Here is a 19,577-nt window from a genome sequence, read left to right on the forward strand (position 1 = left end):
ATGGTAAACATTTTCTATCATTTCTTTTCAATGGAACAGTGATATTTGGTGCAGAAAATGTTTTTTAATTTTCTTAATCTCTGCCCCTTGGGGGTTGTCTTGCACAGTGACTTCTAGAATACTATCCCCAAAGGCTTTAGGGATGATCAACAGCATGCTGGATCTTTGTCCTTCTGCCATCTGCATTGCCACAAAGAACAGGAATGTATACCACACAAGGATCCATGCTCCTGAACAGTCTCCTCTTTGCTTCTTCCTCCCTCAGCACAACAAAACTGTGCTGACATTGTGCAGCACAAGCCCTAAGGTAACGGCGAATGGGACTGAACTTGCTCTTGTCCTGAGTGTATCCTCCAGAGCAGAAGGGTTAGTTCTGCTGCTCCAGCCTAATTTCAGCACGGCTTCTGCCTGGCTACAGTAACCTGAGCAGCTGTGATCTATATAATGTAGACAGAAATTGAATTGGAATTGGTACTCAATTTATCATGTCAGTTGCATACCTTTTGAAACACAGCATAACAGACATCTCCTGTAACTAGTGATGTTCTGACATAAGACTTTAAAAAAGTTGCATTATTTAAAGATCAAGTATCAGAGGGGTAGCCGTGTTAGTCTGGAGCTGTAAAAAGCAACAAAGAGTCCTGTGGCACCTTATAGACTAACAGACGTATTGGAGTATAAGCTTTCATGGGTGAATACCCACTTCATCAGACACATTATTTAAAGTTTTCCTCTGGCCGTGTCCATCTACTTATGTCACTATATGTGAAAAAGCGTAGAATCAAATGAAGTAAAAATCTTAAATGAACCAAACTGTACCATAGACTCTCTGTGGATAGTAATTCCATGCCTGAATAATAAGCTATAGATAAATTTATGGAAGATAGATCCATCAATGGGTATTAGCCAGGATGGGCAGGGATGGTGTCCCTAGCCTCTGTTTGCCAGAAGTTGGGAATGAGCGTTAGGGGATGGATCACTTGATGATTACCTGTTCTGCTCATTCATTCTGGGCACCTGACATTGGCCACTGTCAGAAGTGAGGATACTGGAGTAAATAGACCTTTGTTCTGATCCAGTATGGCCATTCTTATGTAAGACTATAGCAGTAGGGATATGCTACCAACCACCTGATTAGGATTGTGATAGTGACAGTGCACGGGCTCAGGGAGATTAAAGAGGCTATAAAATAAACTCAATGGGGGAGGGAATTTCAGCTATCATCTCCTGAGGTGACTGGATATGTCACCTCAGGAGGGGAGGCAGAGACAGTTTCTTGACACCATGAATGACTCCTTGGAGCAGCTAGTCTTGGAACCCACAAAGGGAAGAGGCAATTCTTGATTTAGTCCTAAGTGGAGCACAGGATCTGGTCCAAGAGGTGAATATAGTCGAACCACTTGGTAATAGTGACCATAACATAATAAAATTTAACATCCCTATGGGGCAGAGGTAAGGGAGAACAGCAGCAACCCACCACAGTAGCATTTAATTTCAGAAAAGGGAACTACACAAAAATGAGGAAGTTAGCTAAACAGAAATTAAAAGGTACAATGCCAAAAGTGAAATCCCTGCAAACTGCAGGGAAACTTTTTAAAGACACCATAATAAAGGCTCAACTTAAATGTACACTCCAAATTAAAAAACACAGTAAGACGACCAAAGAAGTGCCACCATAGCTAAACAACTAAGAAGCACTGGGTGGCAAAAAGACATCCTATAAAAAGTGGAAGTTAAATCCTATTGAGGAAAATAGAAAGGAGCATAAACTCTGGCAAATGAAGTGTAAAAATGTAATTAGGAAGGAAAAAAACCCTTGAACAGGTAGCCAAAAACTAAAAGGATTGGCAATTTTTTTTTTTTTTAAGACCACCACAAGCAGGAAGCCTGTTAAACAACCAGTGGGACCACTGGATGATCGAGATACTAAAGGAGCATTCACGGGAGATAAGGCCATTGCGGAGAAATTAAATGAAGGCTTTGCATCAGCCTTCATAGCTGAGGATGTGAGAGATTTCCCAACCTGAGCCATTCTTTTTAGGTGACAAATTTGAGGAACTGTCCTGGATTGAAGTGTCCCTAGCGAAGGTGCTGGAACAAATTAATTAATAAAACAGTTAAGTCACCATGACCAGATGGTATTCACCCAAGAGTTCTGAAGGAACTCAAATGTGAAATGCTTTGTTATCTATCATTTAAATCAGTTTCTGTACCAGAGGACTGAAGGATAGCTAATGTGAGACAAATTTTTAAAAAAGGCTCCAGAGGCAATCCCGGCACTTATAGTCCTAACTTCAGTACTGGGCAAATGGGTTGAAACTATAGTAAAGAACAGAATAATCAGATGCATAGCTGAACATAATTTGTTGGGGGGGAAGAGTCAACATGGTTTTTGTAAATGGAAATCATGCCTCACCAATCTACTAGAATTCTTTGAGAGGGTCACAAGCATATGGACAAGGAGGATCCAGTGTACTTAAGATTTTCAGAAAGCTTTTGACAACATCCCTCACCAAAGGCTCTTAAGCAAAGTAAGTTGCCATGGGATAAAAGGGAAGGTGCTCTCATGGATCAATAACTGGTTACAAGATAGGAAACAAAGGGTAGGAATAAATGGTCAGTTTTCAGAATGGAGAGAGGTAAATAGTGGTGTCCCCCAGATGCCTGTACTGGGACCAATGCTGTTCAATATATTCCTAAATGAGCTGGAAAAAGGGGTAAACCGTGAGGTGGCCAAATCTGCAGATGATACAAAACTACACAACATAGTTAAGTCTAAAGCAGACTGTGAGGAGTTGCAAAGGGATCTCACAAAACCGGGTGACTGGGCAGCAAAATGGCAGATGAAATTCAATGTTGATAAACGCAAAGTAATGCACATTAGAAAACATAATCCCAACTATACGTATAAAATGAAGGGGTCTAAATTAGCTGCTATCACGCAAGAAAGAGATTTTGGAGTCATTGTGTATAGTTCTCTGAAAACATCCACACAATGTGCAGCTCCAGTCAAAAAAAGCGAACAATGTTGGGAATCATTAGGAAAGAGATAATGAATAAAACAGAAAATACCATATTGCCTCTATAAATCCATGGTACACCTGCATCTTGAATAGTGCATGCAGATCTGGTCGCCCCATTTCAAAAAAGATATATTGGAATTGGAAAAGGTACAGATAAAGGCAACAAAAATGATTAGGGGTATGGAACAGCTTCCATATGAGGAGAGATTAATAAGACTGGGAATTTTCAGCCTGGAAGAGACAACTAAAGGGGGATATGATAGGGGTCTATAAAATCATGAGTGGTGTGGAGCAAGTAAATTGTTATTTACTCTTCTCATAACAGAAGAACTAGGGGTCACCAAATGGAAATTAATAGGCAGCAGGTTTAAAACAAACAAAAGGAAGTATTTCTTCACACGATGCACAGTCAACCTGGTGAACTCTTTGCCAGAGGATGTTGTGAAGGCCAATACTATAACAGGGTTCAAAAAAGAACTAGATAAATTCATGGCTATTAACCAGGATGGGCAGGGATGGTGTCCATAGCCTTTGTGTGCCAGAAGCTGGGAATGGGCGACAGCGGATGGATCATTTGATGATTACCTGCTGTGTTCATTCCCTCTGAAGCACCTGGCATTGGCAATTGTCAGAAAACAGGCTTTTGGTGTTGACTAAATAGAATTAGTTTAAAAAGCTCCGTGTGGGGAGTAGAAACAAACAGTCAAAGTAAACACAAATTGCAGACTAACCAGTGACAGAAATCTGTAAAAACCCATCTTTTCAAACTGTTTGTTTTTATTGATCAGACAATTCACACGCAAGGGCTAGAGCCAAAAAAAACTTTTCCATGTGTCACTTGATCAACTCTATTAGTCATTGATTATGGAAAAGTACCTGGGTCCATACACTCAAATCTTGCACATCACTACTTAGTTTCTGGGTCAGGTGAATTATTCTTAGATTTCAGTTTTACCAGTGTAATGTAAAAAAAGCATATATTATCTTTCAGTATCTTGTGGCAGATTCACAATTCATGCTGGGAGGAAAGCACCATTGCTGCCTGAATCCTGAAGAATATTTTCTTACTTATTTACTACAGTTCATTGGGCTTTCATATGCAAAATCCTTTTCAGCATGAACTGGGAAAAGGAACAGTGTGAGGCAAAATATCTTAGAGTAAGGCTAAGGAAAATCACTTACAAAAATTCAAGCTGTGGTGTAATATAAAACTCAGTAGAAGTGCAGTTGTAAAAAAAAAAAAAAGGGTAAATCTTGACTTTTATAGTTGGAACTAAATGCACTTACAATGGCATAATCTTACTAACAGTTATCTTTAACATGAATGTAAAGGTGAGATGTAGCTTCAATTCTATATGAAGAATCTAAGAAAGGTTTGCAGCTGTTTAAAAAATAAAAAGAGGCAGGACAACTTCCTCTTTTAATAGATGTACAATATTTGTGAACAAATTTCAACACTACCTGTAAAAACAATTTCAGAATATCATCTGAAACAAACTTCTTACATTGTCTTGTTATATAGACATACATTGCTACTTTCATAGACAATTGTTTAATAGAATACATAGGTACAGCATTTGAAGTAGCTAAAATTTGAGCTGAAGTATACCATATCTTAGGGACTCCACTTTTATGCCTTAAAGCATTTCCTCTGTCATCACTGTCTGCTAGAAATATGACATGTGCAGCAAGTAAATCAGATCCTGCCCCCTTCTTTCAATAATAACCCGTCCACTGTTCTGAAGCTGAAGGTATTGGGGCAGTGAAATATCTCAGGGATGCATCTCCACTAGCCTCTTAGGCCCAGATCCTTCATGACTGGAATGGGAATTAGGTACCTAACTACCTTTGAAGATCTGGACCTTTATCCTTAAAGTTTTCCACCACTGTCTGAGTGCAATGCTGGCGCCCTAATCTAGACAGGTTAGTAGCTGGTGTTTTTACTACTGTTTAGCTCTGATAAGAGCTCTTGACAACATGGTAAAAAAAACCCTGGCTACCTGCATCATGTGTACCCTAAGTCTTCCACCCTTGCCACCACCTGAGGTCACAGTAGTAGGAAACCTAGTGTGGAGGAAGAGGCCATCATGAGAAGACTTAATTAAGCAAAAAATCGAGCTTACCATAATGGGTTGCCAACAACTCTGCATGCTTGTTATTTAAAAAGACCCTCAAGATATTTTTTCTTAATTTTAATAGCTATTATCAGTTTGTGATGGCTAGGGAAGCTCAAATCTGTCTTCTCCAGCTGCCCAAGGCCCAGTATTTTAAGAGCAAATTCTAGTATCCAGTTTAAGACTCCAAGTATTTTTATTATAGTACATTCAGAATAAAAGCTGATACTGCATACCAGTTGGAGGAAGATACTTGGTAATAACAGAATATGTATACTCCTATTTAACTTCTCACACAAAGGGTCTGGCTAGAAGTTTAATCTTTTGGAACCCTATTAGGGGTTGGATGTGTTCCTTAGGTGGTGGAATTTGGGAGCTCAGGTACAAAAATCAGCAGGGTCACTGCAGATGCAGCTTTTCTCTTATAGAGATAGTACAATATCTACACTTTATGCTGCAGAACTTCAGAGTTATGAATTGACCAACCACGTACCTCATTTGGAACTGTAAGTACACAATCAGGCAGCAACAGAGACAAAAAAGCAAATACAGTACAGTATTGTGTTAAATGTAAACTATTCAAAAAAGGGAAAGCAGCATTTTTCTTCTGCATAGTAATGTTTCAAAGTTGTATTAAGTCAATGTTCAGTTGTAAACTTTTGAAACCACCACCATAGCGTTTTGTTCAGAGTTACAAACAACCTCTATTCCAGAGGTGTTTGTAACTCGGAGGTTCTACTGTGTTCTGCCTTCATATGCCCCTATGTTCAGAGTTGTTCCCAGATTGTGATACCTTTACTCCATAAGTAGTTCCATGGACTTTAGTAGCACAAGTTGTGGTTTGCAACACTACTCAGTGTGATGGAAGATCTTGAGTAATCTGACCCCTAGTGACTAAACAAAAAATTAAGTGCATTTTGGATGTTTTTTTCCCTCTTAAATTTTACGCCTAATAAAATATGGTCACCTCAGTTAGATACATTATACTGTCATCGGTTTTTTTTTTTTAAAAGCATCAAGAAATGCCTGACTTTATATGGTCTGCAACTCCCATCCACAGTGTAGGATAAAATATTCATAGTCTAAGAACCAAATTAATCAAATCAATCTTAGGAATTTGCCAAAATAAAGTCGAAGTTGTAATGAGACAGAAGGGAAATAGTTTAAGTAATAAATGTTTAATCAAAGAATTTTACATATTAACAGCATTCTTTTGGCCAAACATCTACATCGTTGTAGTATCCTACTGTATATAAAGTGGGAATGTATCAAGTATAGACTATGAAAGTGCAAACAACAATTCAAGGTTAGAGTAATTTTTTTACATTATAAAATTAATAGGTTTACAAAATAGGCTTGCCAAACTTTATTTCTGAATTGTAAAGTGAATGACTGGTGATTTTTAAAATAAGTACTAAGAAAATACAAATTTAATATGCTCATTTTCATGCTCGGAATAGAGTAACACAGAAACAGTGGATATACTGCACAACCTAAACAAAGTACAGAAAAACCAGAACCCACAAACTTCACTATCTTCACAGAGCACTCTTACATTTCTTACTGTAGCTTTACAAGACACATCTCAATGCAATACACAATCTGTGAGAATCTTTCTATTCAGAAATTACAATTCAAGGACGCTATGTGAGTCAAACATTTTTAAGTTTTGGACCAATTCATGATGACAGTCTTTAAAGAACTATTTTAGATTATAGTATTTTATAGCATAGAACATTTTAAAATAGGTATTTTCCAAAGATGACAAAGGGTTCAACCATGTTTTTGAGAATGGGGCACCTAGAGGCAAAGTTAGAAAATGTAATGGAATTATAGAGCATAGTAACAGCCTCAAACCATTCTCTCTAAAGACATTGCTAGAGAGAGAACGATTTTTGTGTGGCAGCTGGAGATAAAATATTCATATATAACTCCTTACTAATATGGACCTTGTGACTACAAAGTTCCAGAAGTAGGATTTGAATGAAATATTTACCAAAACACTCACAGTAATCTCTCTATATTTCTATCTATCTATATATATATGCATCTTTGTTTGCCATCATACTTGCCTATACAGGCTCGGTAGTGAAAAACTTTTATATCAACAGTCAAGCAAATCTTACAATGGAGTGTTGTGTATTGATTTTCCTTATATTATGACAGGTTTTGACTATATGCAAGTAAAACAGCACTTTCAACAATTTACTCTAGTTGTAATTACATACTGTACCATTGTATCTCACTTCCACTAACTGTAATTTTGATGCTTTTAAGCAAATCTAAAATCAATATTTTCTTCACAGTACAACAACTAGAAAGGGTCTTTTTTTTGTTTCATTTTTCTACTAAACAGTAATCACACAGCAAGTGAATATTGTGCAATTGAACAAATATCTAGCAGTGTTTGTTATTTATGGAAAAACACTGACTGAACATTTAGTCATTGTTTACTGTAAAGGCAAGGCCATGGGTGGTTTTATGGAGGTCTTTTCAATTAATAGCATAGTTACTCCAGAACAGACACTGAATCTGAATTACTTATTTAACTGTGGCAACTATCCATTTGGGTTACGGCAAAGGCACGGTAACATGTTGCACAGAATGGATTATTGAACTTTAATAATTGTGGGACTGGCAATAATATGAAAATTTCATATTTCTATATTTTATAAAATGTTACCATTGAAATTAATTGCACCATTAGTGCATAAAATGCATTGTAAAATTATGAAAAAGAACTATGATTGCACTTCCATTAAAGTGTCTCAAATACAGCATAGCTGTTGCTAATAAACTGTATTTTAATATTTAAAACAACTGTTTAACAGCAGCATTAGGTTTAATTAACTTAAGGTACAGGCTACATTTAATTAAATGCAGTCACCATGGCAATAAATGCCATTTAATTTAGAGAAGAAATGCTATCCAGTGGTTCACTGCTAAGAATCATGGGGATTACTTTGATACAGGCACACTGTGCACCTGTTGTATTGGGTTAAAGTTAATTAGCTATTCACAGTTTGGCATGTTTGGACTGTAAATAGACATGGAAAAAAATATTTGATTTTAATATTAAAAGAATATCCATTTCCTTGTTCCTAGAGCAGCACTAAAGAGAAGCATTAAATACCTCAATTCACTCTAGTAAAAAATGAAAGATAAATAAGGAAAAAGTTATGGAAAAGCAAAAACAAAATGTAAATGAACTGCTAAATGTTGTTATTTTGCTGAAAGATTGAGTTCTAAAAATGGAAAAAACTATTTGAGGCTAAATAACGAAAATAATCAGTGTAAGCCTTTAATCCATACTTTCAAATTAAGGATCACCAACGTAAGGCTAAACAGATGCTGCAATGTATTAGGAATGTGGAGTACAACCTACTTATTCCTCTTCCTTCAGAGCAAAAAAGGCAAACACTACCTAATTAAATGCAAAGGATATTCCTTGAAAGGTTCATATTATTAGTCTAAAGAACTTCAATTCAAGGGAACACCTATGTATTCCATCATTATGTCAGTGGTTTACAATTGAGCTGTAAGTATGTGGATCAAAGTCCCCATAATGCTTACTCCACATCCTGTACCATCTGTAACTACCATCCATTTAAGCTCAAAAACTAGTTTGTGTTCATACCAAATGTACATGCTCAATCCATTCATTTGAGGTCTGAGGAGTTTGACTTGAAACATCTTCTGAAGTATCCACATTGCTAATAGCATCCCCGGTACAGTCACCACTTTGTGGCAGCCTTTCCCCTGGAATGATGTTTTCTTCAGAAATACTTGCTTCTGTTTGAGTTCCTCTGCCTTCATTTCTGATGGCATCCTCAAAAAGTGCATGCTCTTCCTGAGGCTCCAGTCCTACCTCTATAAGATTTGCTTGTCCTCCTGACCCATCATCAATACTATGTTGCTGTGAATCCTCATCAGTTTCTGTACTTGCTGAAGGAATGAGTGCGATACTCTGAGGGTTCATGTCATGGAACCAGGCCATGATATTTCCAAGCAGATTTTCATTAATGTTGGGATCCTGGCTACTTGAATCAGCATCACTAGATGTTGAGTATAATCCACTTCTTGTATCACTGAAAGGGTGTGAACTAAGGCGATCAGCTGAAAATGGATCATTGCCTGCCCCTAGTCTCATCAAACTATCACCAAGTTCTAACAACTCAGAGCTGCTCAAAGCAGCCCTAGGGTTATCTATATTTACAGGAACTGAGTCCAACCTTGTAGGCAAAGATGTACCTATTGCTCCTAATGATGCCTCATTATTAAGGAAGTCTCTAGTTTCTTCATCAATAGCCAGGCCAGATTCTTGCAATGATAATTGAATAGCAAGCAAGATGTTTGGGTCATCTTCATCCAAAGAACTAAGAGCCTATGGAGATACACAAGATCACTTTCAAAATTAAATAATGTTTGCCTTTATCAAGTTTTGCATTCAAAATTAATGTATATTGTTGCATTTTGTTTAAAATGTCTGAAAAATGTATTCCAGTAAAGTTTTAAAATTAATTCTAAAAGTTGATTTATCCTTGGTGATGATGATACATTTACAGTAGCTTAATAATAGTTCATAAATTCATATTTTCTTATCCTAGATTCCACCCCTCTCATGACCATAAATAGTCATGTAACAAATGTAGGATGCAGGAAAATATGATAAAGAAAAATATAGGAAGGGAAGCAAAGCAAAGCAAATGGACAGGAGACTAGGGAAGATACCTGAAGAGAATCCTGGTTTTCAGAGCGACTGACAGGGGTATAGTCATGAAGTGAAGAGCTGTGCAGAATACTCATAGAAGCTGAACTCACCATGGAGGTACCGTGTCTTCTACTGCTACCACCCTCTTGAGTATCTGTTAGAATAATTTAAACAAAAACATTTAAGTATCAACACGAAACCTCTCTCAATTTAATCCCATTTTTAATCAGCAGAACCTCCTGCCATTCTTATTTATTTGGCTTCAAGTGTATGATCTTGCTCTCGTCTTCATTTTGGCCCAAATCCTGGAATACAGAGCACAGCCCAAACAACTGGCTGTGTGCTAGAGGAAAGGACTGCTTCCCCATCCCCTCCTTAGGATGCTTGCACAGCTGCGCCCATGGCACCAATGAATCTCTGCTGGTTTTGGAAGGAAGCGGGGGAAGAGACAAGAGGAGCCTTGTAGCAAATGGTTCTTCTAGCCTTGCTCTGTGCAAGCACGCATTAGCCCCCGCCTCACCCCCCCATCCAGCCCCAACTCATGTACAGTGAACAGTACCAGTTACATTGCTTTGGGAGTCTCCATGGCTGCAGAGGATGGGACTAATTTACTCTTTACTCCCTCTCAGCCCCTAATGCAGGAACCTGGATTTGGCCCTTTGTGCTTGTCTGCCTCCTTCCCATTTGTCAAAATCCATGTTAGCAGTTCTCTTCCTCTATTCTTAGCTGCGGAGTGGCCCCTAGTACGTTGTAGCAATTGAGTGTAATTTAGAGCAGTCATGAAGATGTTCTAATTTAAGACAGGGGCAAAAATATGCGGGTCACAGATATTCATGTGCAAACCATAGCTCAGCTGCAAACTGAGAATCTTGCTCACATTTCTTTTTCCTGTGATGTGTCAGCATTTCTAAGAGTAATGTTGCTATTGCTTCCACTGTGAATCCAAGTGACATTCCTGGTCTTGAAAAAAATTTCTAATAATGAAATCAGTGGTATCAGAAAAAACTCATTCTGTAGTAAAGGGAAATACCAGTCTTTTGAATTAACTCCTCACTTAAAGTCATCCCGGTTAAGATTGTTTCATTGTTATGTTGCTGATCAATTAGGGAACATGCTCGGTAAAGTTGTGCAATGCTCCCTTCTAATGTTGTTTGGCAGCCACCTGCTTTGTCCACTGCTTGCAGGAAGAGCAGCCCGTTGCAGCTAGCTGGTGGGGGCTTGTAACCAGGGTGGACGGGCAGCCCCCTATCAGGCTATCAATCAGCAGTTCAGCTGTCCCTCCCCCCACTACAATGTGCTGCTCCTGCCCTCTGCCTTGGAGCTGCCCCCAGAGACTCCGGCTTGCTATGCGGGGGAGAAGGGAGGTGGCTAATGTCAGGGTGTCCCCCTTCCCCCTGCACCCCGCTTACTCCTTCTCCATATAGAGCAGGGAGGGGACGGAGGGAGAGAGACAGAGAGCGCTTGGGGCAGCAGCTGCTGTTGCAACTTCCTGATCCACTTAAAAAGCCAGTGCACTTAAGAGTGGGTCAGCTTACTTAAAGGGGCAGTGTGCATCTCTCTCTCTCTCCCACACACAAGGTGTGTGTCTGTCTCTGTCTGCTATGCTGTCTCCCCTCCCTCGTGTTCATGCTGCCTTGTGTGAGAGGCTACATTAACAACATGTTAACCCTTGAGGGCTCAGCCCAGTGCTAGTTCATCATTTAGCAACAAGGCATTCCCTGGGAAATATCCCTCCCTCTTCCACCCTATAACTTCACCACCTCAACCAAGCTTCACAATCATCACAGCTGTTTGTTTAAAACATATACTGTGTGTATATCTATATAATATATAGTTTTTTGGTGAAAAAAAATTTCCCTGGAACCTAACCCCCCCCATTTACATTAATTCTTATGGGGAAATTGGATTCGCTTAACATCATTTCGCTTAAAGTTGCATTTTTCAGGAACATAACTACCACATTAAGCGAGGAGTTACTGTAATAGGATTTACCATTTTCACTTGAAAATTTAGAATGAAATAAAAGTGAGATCCCAACAGGTTGTCCCTTATCACAACTAACTTGATGGCATAAAAAACAAATTACCTTGTAAAAAGCCAAAATGGATGGCAATTTTGCATCTGTTATTTTAAACTGCAGTCTTGGAATTATTTTAATCCACACTTTTATCCCTTCGTGTTTCTCCTGGATATCTCATTGGACAAAAAACAGTGAATTTATATTATGTTGGGACAGGTGGATACAGGGGTTTTAGAACCTTTCTGTGTCTCTCTGGCCCTTTTATCGGACATAAAGGAGCTTGGTATGGGGATGAGTCTCACCTGATGTATTTACTGCTGAAAATTTCTTCAGAGACAGAAAAATAAGTTTCCTCAAAGTAAGGGTGGATAGTCTAAGGCTGCAAAGATTCATGGATATGTTCAACTGTACAGGAGTAGTCACATTGAAGTCAACTCACGTGTAAAGTTAAGCAAGTGCAGCACTGAGACCACAATCTTCTTTTAATTGATCTATCTATAAACTAAGGATCACAGTGGACTCTACTAACAATTTGAGATACATTTATTTTTCCTTTTTTACTCCAAACAAAGAACATACCTAATGTGCTCTCACTAGGGTCTTCGGGGTCTGGAGTATTACTGAGCAGACTGTGCATGTCTCCACGTCGACGCTGTCTATGCCTCCTCCGATACTGAAATTCAGCATATTCCTGCATAAATCAAAGGTTACAAAATACAGGGGAACATGCAATAATATTTACTGCCATAACCAACAGTACATTTTCTATTAAGAAAAATGTGTGATTTTATACATTTATTATAAAATCACCTGTTCCCAGAAAAATAAATTGCAGATTGTCATGCAAGAAATTAAAGGGGGAAAAAAAAAGGACAGCAGGTAATCCTAAATGAACAAAATTATTAACTAGCAAAGAAGCCTATTAGTTGCAGATATCTGAATACTTGCAATCTCCATTTTAAAATAGTTCCAAGTACTGTTAATTTTGTTTACAAGTTTTAATACTAAATTTTAATTATTTTTAGAAATACAACTGATTAAATATGAGTCTTCTCTCCTTTTTTGTTTAACATTAGACATTAAGGAGCTACCTTCTAAGGTCCCTGATCCAGCAAAACACTTAAATTTGTGCCTGTTTTCCAGGAATAGTAAAGTTATGCATGTGCTTAAAGTGCTTTACTGACTTGAGGCCTATATTTGCAGGGCTAAAACAAATCTGTGGTACAAAGTGGCTGGTCTGTGCCCCTCTGGTGCCCCTAGCCTCTGTTTGCCAGAAGTTGGGAATGAGCATCAGGGAATGGATCACTTGATTACCACCTGTTCTGTTCATTCCCTCTAGGGCACCTGGTATTGGCCACTGTCGGAAGACAGAATATTGGGCTAGATGGACCTTTGGTCTGACCCAGTATGGTCGTTCTTATGTTCTAAATGGGGTGCATTTTATCCACTGCACAGTGATAAAAAGATGCAGGCCATCGTACCTACTTATTTAACAGTTTTTGACAAGCCAGGTTGGGTGTGGGCATCAGAATAGGGACTGCAAATGTTTCTTAATGTGATTTATTTATTTACAAAATGTACACAAATTTTGTTTTACTTGAACAGAGGTGGCAAAAAACTGCACTTAGGTGTTAACTCCCTTTATCAGAAACTGCAGGTAAGGCATCACAGTCCTGCCCCAAAAAGCTGCTGTCTCCAGCTTCTGTCTCTCTCTAGGATTCACACCAATCTCAAACAAATCTAACTAGTTAAACACACACTATACATATTTCCTCCCGCAGCCCTTGCACTTTACACCTGAGAAACCCCTATTCCAAAGCTTCTCTTGTACTGTGTGGCTTGGAAAAGGTAGCCTAATCATTAAGGCTCCCTTTGTACAACTGCTCTGCAACATAAAAGAAACTTAGAACCAACAGCCCAGACAGTTATGCATGGCCTCTTCTATGGAGAGTTTTATCCCGGGTGCTTACACATTAACAAATGCAAGCCATAAGCACTTTCACCACAGTAAGATCAATACTGGTAAACTCTTGCTTCTGTGTGAAGTTGCACTGATTCAAGTGCAGGATCAGGACCTTAATTACCAAATCTTGACGCCTAACAATTGACTTAGTATTCTTTACACCATATACACCTATTCCTCAGGTAAAGAGTTCCATATTTATTTATAAATACACACACATATATAATGGAGAGTGTGAATGATCAGAAATGACTCCATAAAGTATTAAGATTTGAAAGTCATTGCAGATATTACATGAAAAATAATTTTCTCTACGGTTGCAATAAGGTCACAGATTTTACTCATGGCCTTTTTAATGATAATTGTTGTTTCTTTAATATATTTGTGCATCAGACATATCTCCACTCATACAGATGTAATTTTGTTTCTGATTACTTAGAAAGATTTTATATATTTTAGTACTACAGATTTTAATTTTATTGCACTGAAAAGTAGAATTTTCATATACTGGCCTAAATATAGTACTTTTTACTGAAAAGATTCAAATTTTCCTCTATTGTGGGTAGAATTTTATGGTAACAAGATCTGGTATACACAAATATTTTACTTTGCTAGCAGTAAAAATACATAATTATGCTAAAAAGGTTTGTCTAGTGAATTTAATGGAAAACATACAAACAGGACTCAATTATTTTGGTGGTTGCAAGTATCTTTGGCAGCTAAGGTACAAAGGATACAATTTAAATCAGACAGTGCCATATTTGGGTAAATTATAACTGCTAATCAACAGCCATCTAAACATGACTGCCATGTTACTTATTGTTTAACAGAGGCTTTCCCTTTTCTAATCTGCCTTTTCTCCTACCCTGTTCCTCCTGGGCTGTTGTAACATCACATATAGCATTCAGTTTCACAAAACACTGAATTATTTAGGAACAAAGGAAGAACTGAAGGAATTGGACAGGAGAAACAAAACTGATTACCCTGTAAGAAGCAAGCTGTTTTTTCTAATAGCATATTGCTAACCAGCAACAATAGGAAAGGAAATATATAGAAAATGGAGTTTTATAAGACATGGTATTTTTCCAGTGTGTCTGAGAGTGACTGTCTCTTAAAAAAAAATGCAGAAGTGAGATTTCTCCTTTAACCTCATGCTTTGATTTAAAACCCCCGAAATATTTAATTCAAGTTAAGGAGAGAAAGGAAAACTTGAAAGGAAAATGCACATATTATATGCAGTGCAGTTGTTTGACAATCACATAAATGTTCTTCCACCATGTATAAATGGTGAAATATTGCTTTAAAAAATTGTATTTTGCTTTTTCTAATCCTGTCAGCAGTAGTCCATCCTGCAGAATAAATTGTATTATTTATGACACGACTAACATAATATTGTATCTAGGGCTGTCGATTAATCGCAGTTAACTCGTGCAATTAACTCAAAAAAATTAATCATGATTAATTGCACTTTTAAATTACATTGTTAAACAATAGAATACTAATCAAAATTTATTAAGTATTTTGGATGTTTTTCTACATTTTTAAATATATTGATTTCAATTACAACGCAGAACACAAAGTGTGCAGTGCTCACTTTATATTATTTTTATGACAAATATTTGCACTGTAAAAATGATAAAACAAAAAAATACTGTTTTTCAGTTCACCTCATACAAGTACCATAATGCAATATCTTTAGCATGAAAGTGCAACTTACAAATGTAGATTTTTTTGTTGTTACATAACTGCACTCAAAAAAACAAAACAATGTAAAACTTTAGAGCCTACAAATCCACTCAGTCCTACTTCTTGTTCAGCCAATCGCTAAGACAAACAAGTTTGTTTACATTTACAGGAGACAATGCTGCCTGTTTCTTATTTACAATGTCACCTGAAAGTGAGAACAGCATTTACATGGCACTTTTGTAGCCGGCACTGCAAGGAATTTACATGCCAGATAAGCTAACATTCATATGCCCCTTCATGCTTCAGCCACCATTCCAAAGGACATGCTTCCATGCTGATATTGCTGACTCAGATGATTACAATGAATATACATCGCTCTGCACTGCTTTGGATTGTTATTGAGCAGAACCCATCATCGGCATGGACGCATGTCCTCTGGAAGGGTAGTTGAAGCATGTAGGGGCATAGGAATCTTTAGAACATCTGGCACGTAAATATCTTGCAATGCCAGCTACAACTGTGCCATGCAAACACCTATTGTCACTTTCAGGTAATATTGTAAACAAGAAGCAGGCAGCATTATCTCCTGCAAATGTAAACAAACTTGTCTGTCTGAGCCATTGGCTGAACAAGACGTAGGACGAAGTGGACATGCAGGCTCTAAAATTTTACATTGTTTTATTTTTGAGTGCAGTTATTTTCTGTACCTAATTCTACATTTGTACGTTCAACTTTCGTGATAAAGAGATTGTATTATGTTATTTGTATTAGGTGAATTGAAAAAACTATTTATTTTGTTTTTTTACCGTGCAAATATTTGCAATAAAAATAATAATATAAAGAGAGCACTGTACACTTTGTATTCTGTGTGGTAACTGAAAATGTAGAAAACATCCAAAAATATTTAAATAAATTGTATTCTTTAACAGTGTGATTAATCACAATACGTTTTTTTAATTGCTTGACAGACTAATTGTATCAGAAATTATCTAGTTTCCTTGCTCTTTAATACTACTTTTACATTCAGAATAATATTTGTTTAAAATGTAAACAGAAAATTTAATTTTAAATCTTTTTTTGTTGAATTTTTAATACAGTAAAGAATGGAAGATAGCATGCCATTTCATTTAGGTTCTCTGTCAAATCCTGTTGGACTGGCATTGCATTCAAAAGTATATTTTTAATTATACAGATTTTTGAATATTTATTATAAAAATATTGCCACAAATGCAGGCATGTTTTGTTCATAGATTTTTGCCTTGCTCTGAGATTGGAAAAAATACAATGCAAAGAGTTGGTCTGACGCCATCCTTAAGAACTGTCTTTTCGTAAGACTCATTGTTTAAGTACTGCCCAATTACCCATGCATATATTTCCTTCTATTGTGAAGCAAAGAAAATGGAAAGCTTAAACCCAACCTTGCAAACCTTAAAACAATTTGAAACAAAATCTGGAATCTTTCCATGCAAAACAGAATTACACCCTGATTCCTATAATATGCATAGCGACATTAAAAATTTTTAAAAAAATAGTTTACCTCAGGGGATGCAAATCCTAAATATTCCCAATCCCATGTTCCACCAGCAAAGCTACAAATTAAATCAGATAAATCATGTAACTTATTAGCAGAATAAAGTACAAACAATGGCTTCCCCAGTATACAATTGTAAACCATCTTTGAGGTGAACTCTTCATCTGGTTAACAACATACATTTATAAAAAAGCTTCAGAAGACTGGATAATTAAATTATTTAAAATTCTGGATTTTGAAAATTCTCAGCAATTATTTAAATAGTGTTTGGTGAGTGCCAAGTATGTAAGTGGCTATTTTGAAGTACAGGGCGTGAAATGAGGTCACAAGTACTCAGCTAGCTATTAACACATCACAAAACTGTGTGTGAATTATACTATAAAAATTCATATTTAGTACACTGACTAAACTGAGCTAGAATCATTACACCCAAATTATGCTTCACTGTCACAATGGCTTGGAGGGTAGAACAACTGAGTGGGTGAGTATATGTTATAATTATACTTATTAACTATTATTGTAATTTACAACTTGGCATATCTTAATGTAATTTAAAAAAAACAGAAAAAACTACAAGAGAATGATTTTTAGGTTTACATCCTTTCACTAGAAGAAAAGAGAAATGTGGGGATAAAATAGTATACACACACCAAACCTACCAGTAACTTCTAACAATTAAAGTGTAATCTAAACAAAACACTGAGCAGCAAAAATATTGCTTCTCTGAATCAGTTTGATCAATCATATTACTCTACTAAGCTCCTTATTCTGTTAACAAGCTGTCTTCAGTTTAACACCTTTCACTTGTCAGCTGACTGGACAGCAATGTGTATACAGCAAATTGAGTTGACATCCACAAGGTGCCATAAGAATGAAATGAAAACGCCAATCTAATCAAAAATATAGGACTGAATGAGATTATTTGGCTTTCTAGCTAAAGGAGGAAATCAATGACTTCCCATACATCTAGTCAGTCTCTGCAGCTTCCTAAACTCCAGGGGAGGATTCCTACCACAGTATGGGCTCTATCTCCTGTGCTGATATTGCAACTGCAGCTGTGTGGAAAGAGTTGGCCAAAAAAACCCCCAAACTGGTGAAAATCCTGCCTGGTTTTGGGTTTCATTACAAATTTTAAAGTCAGCCAAGATTCCTCATTTTCAGTTCCAAAATGAAAATGAGAGACATGTGGCAGTTTGATGGAGTTTCACAATCTGAAGTTAAAAGTGAAAGGATATAATTTCACATAGAAAATCAGGGTTGGAAGGGACCTCAGGGGGTCATCTAGTCCAACCCTCTGCTCAAAGCAGGACCAATCCCCAGACAGATTTTTGCCCCAGATCCCTAAATGGCCCCCTCAAGGATTGAACTCACAACCCTGGGTTTAGCAGGCCAATGCTCAAACCTTCCCCATTTAACTAGGCAAAGCGAATCAATGGGCATTGTCTGCCTACATCAAAATCCTCACTTGCTCGTGGCAACTTCAAGCGAACCCGCCCGAGGACTGCCGCTGGGACCCACGCCTGAGTCACACGAACGGCAGTGGCTCCCCCCCGTGAATCAAATGAAGGAAGGGTTGGTTGAGCCAGTGACCAACAACTACAAAATTCTGTCAGCTCTATTTTGCCTTGATGTGTATGTCAAAGCAAGCACTAGTTTGAGGGGTGGGTTCACAGAGCTTGGTAGCTATAACCTGAACTTTTCTGGTTTGCACTCTCTTTTTATGCCTAAATTACCTGCGTTTTGGAGCTTCTGGTGAGTCTGCAGGGGCAACTCCACGGGCCACAGAGGCCAAAAACTCTTGCCTCTTCTGCTGCACTAGACATGCTGCACGGATTATTTTGTGTCGAGGAGTACGAAGATAAGGCCTATTTACTTTCTGAGCAAGGTCTTCCGTGACCATTTCTAAGTCTGTCTGCAACAGAAAATAAACAAAGTGTACCGTGTAATGTTACAACAAAATAAAACCGTTAAATGAACAACTGGCATAATTGCACTGTAAACATCCTATACAATAACTCCTCACTTAACATTGTAGTTATGTTCCTGAAAAATGCTGCTTTAAGCGAAACAATGTTAAGTGAATCCAAGGGGGAGGGGGGGAGGGTTCCAGGAAAAAAATTTTCTCCAGACAAAAGACCCCCCCCCCCCCCCACACACAGTTTTAAACAATTTAATACTGTACACAGCAATGATGACTGTGAAGCTTGGTTGAGGTGGTGAAGTCAGAGGGTGGAATATTTCCCAGGGAATGCCTTACTGCTAAATGATGAACTAGCACTCGGCTGAGCCCTCAAGGGTTAACCCATTGTTGTTAATGTAGCCTCACACTATACAAGGCAGCACGAATGGAGGAAGGGGAGACAGCATGGCAGAGAGAGACACGATGTGTGTGAGAGAGAGACAGAGACACGTGCATTGCCCCTTTAAGTACACTAACCTTATTCTAAGTACACTGCCTTTTTAAGTAGATCAGCAAGTTGAGACAGCAGCTGCTGCCAGCAAGCTCCCTCCGTCTTAAGCCCTGTCCCC

The 19,577-nt window shown here is 37.8% G+C and overlaps 1 protein-coding gene across 6 annotated transcripts in view; it reads right to left on the reverse strand.

The window, feature by feature from the left end:
- Positions 1 to 6,296: 6,296 nt before the first annotated feature.
- The window catches only part of ANKIB1 (ankyrin repeat and IBR domain containing 1), a 168,335-nt gene continuing 155,054 nt past the window's right edge, over positions 6,297 to 19,577 (reverse strand). For 4 of the 6 annotated variants that reach the window (XM_045003430.1, XM_045003429.1, XM_045003434.1 and 1 more), the window contains 5 exons: positions 18,782 to 18,960; positions 17,055 to 17,106; positions 12,448 to 12,559; positions 9,869 to 10,002; positions 6,297 to 9,521 (listed from right to left, as the gene is read on the reverse strand). In XM_045003430.1, the coding sequence (XP_044859365.1) occupies positions 8,769 to 9,521; positions 9,869 to 10,002; positions 12,448 to 12,559; positions 17,055 to 17,106; positions 18,782 to 18,960 (1,230 nt within the window). In that variant the 3' untranslated portion in view covers positions 6,297 to 8,768. The remainder of the gene's footprint in view (positions 9,522 to 9,868; positions 10,003 to 12,447; positions 12,560 to 17,054; positions 17,107 to 18,781; positions 18,961 to 19,577) is intronic. The other 2 variants (XM_045003432.1, XM_045003433.1) reach the window with 2 other exon arrangements.

The sequence above is a fragment of the Mauremys mutica genome, chromosome 2 (assembly GCF_020497125.1).
Source record: "Mauremys mutica isolate MM-2020 ecotype Southern chromosome 2, ASM2049712v1, whole genome shotgun sequence".
Taxonomy (NCBI): domain Eukaryota; kingdom Metazoa; phylum Chordata; order Testudines; family Geoemydidae; genus Mauremys; species Mauremys mutica.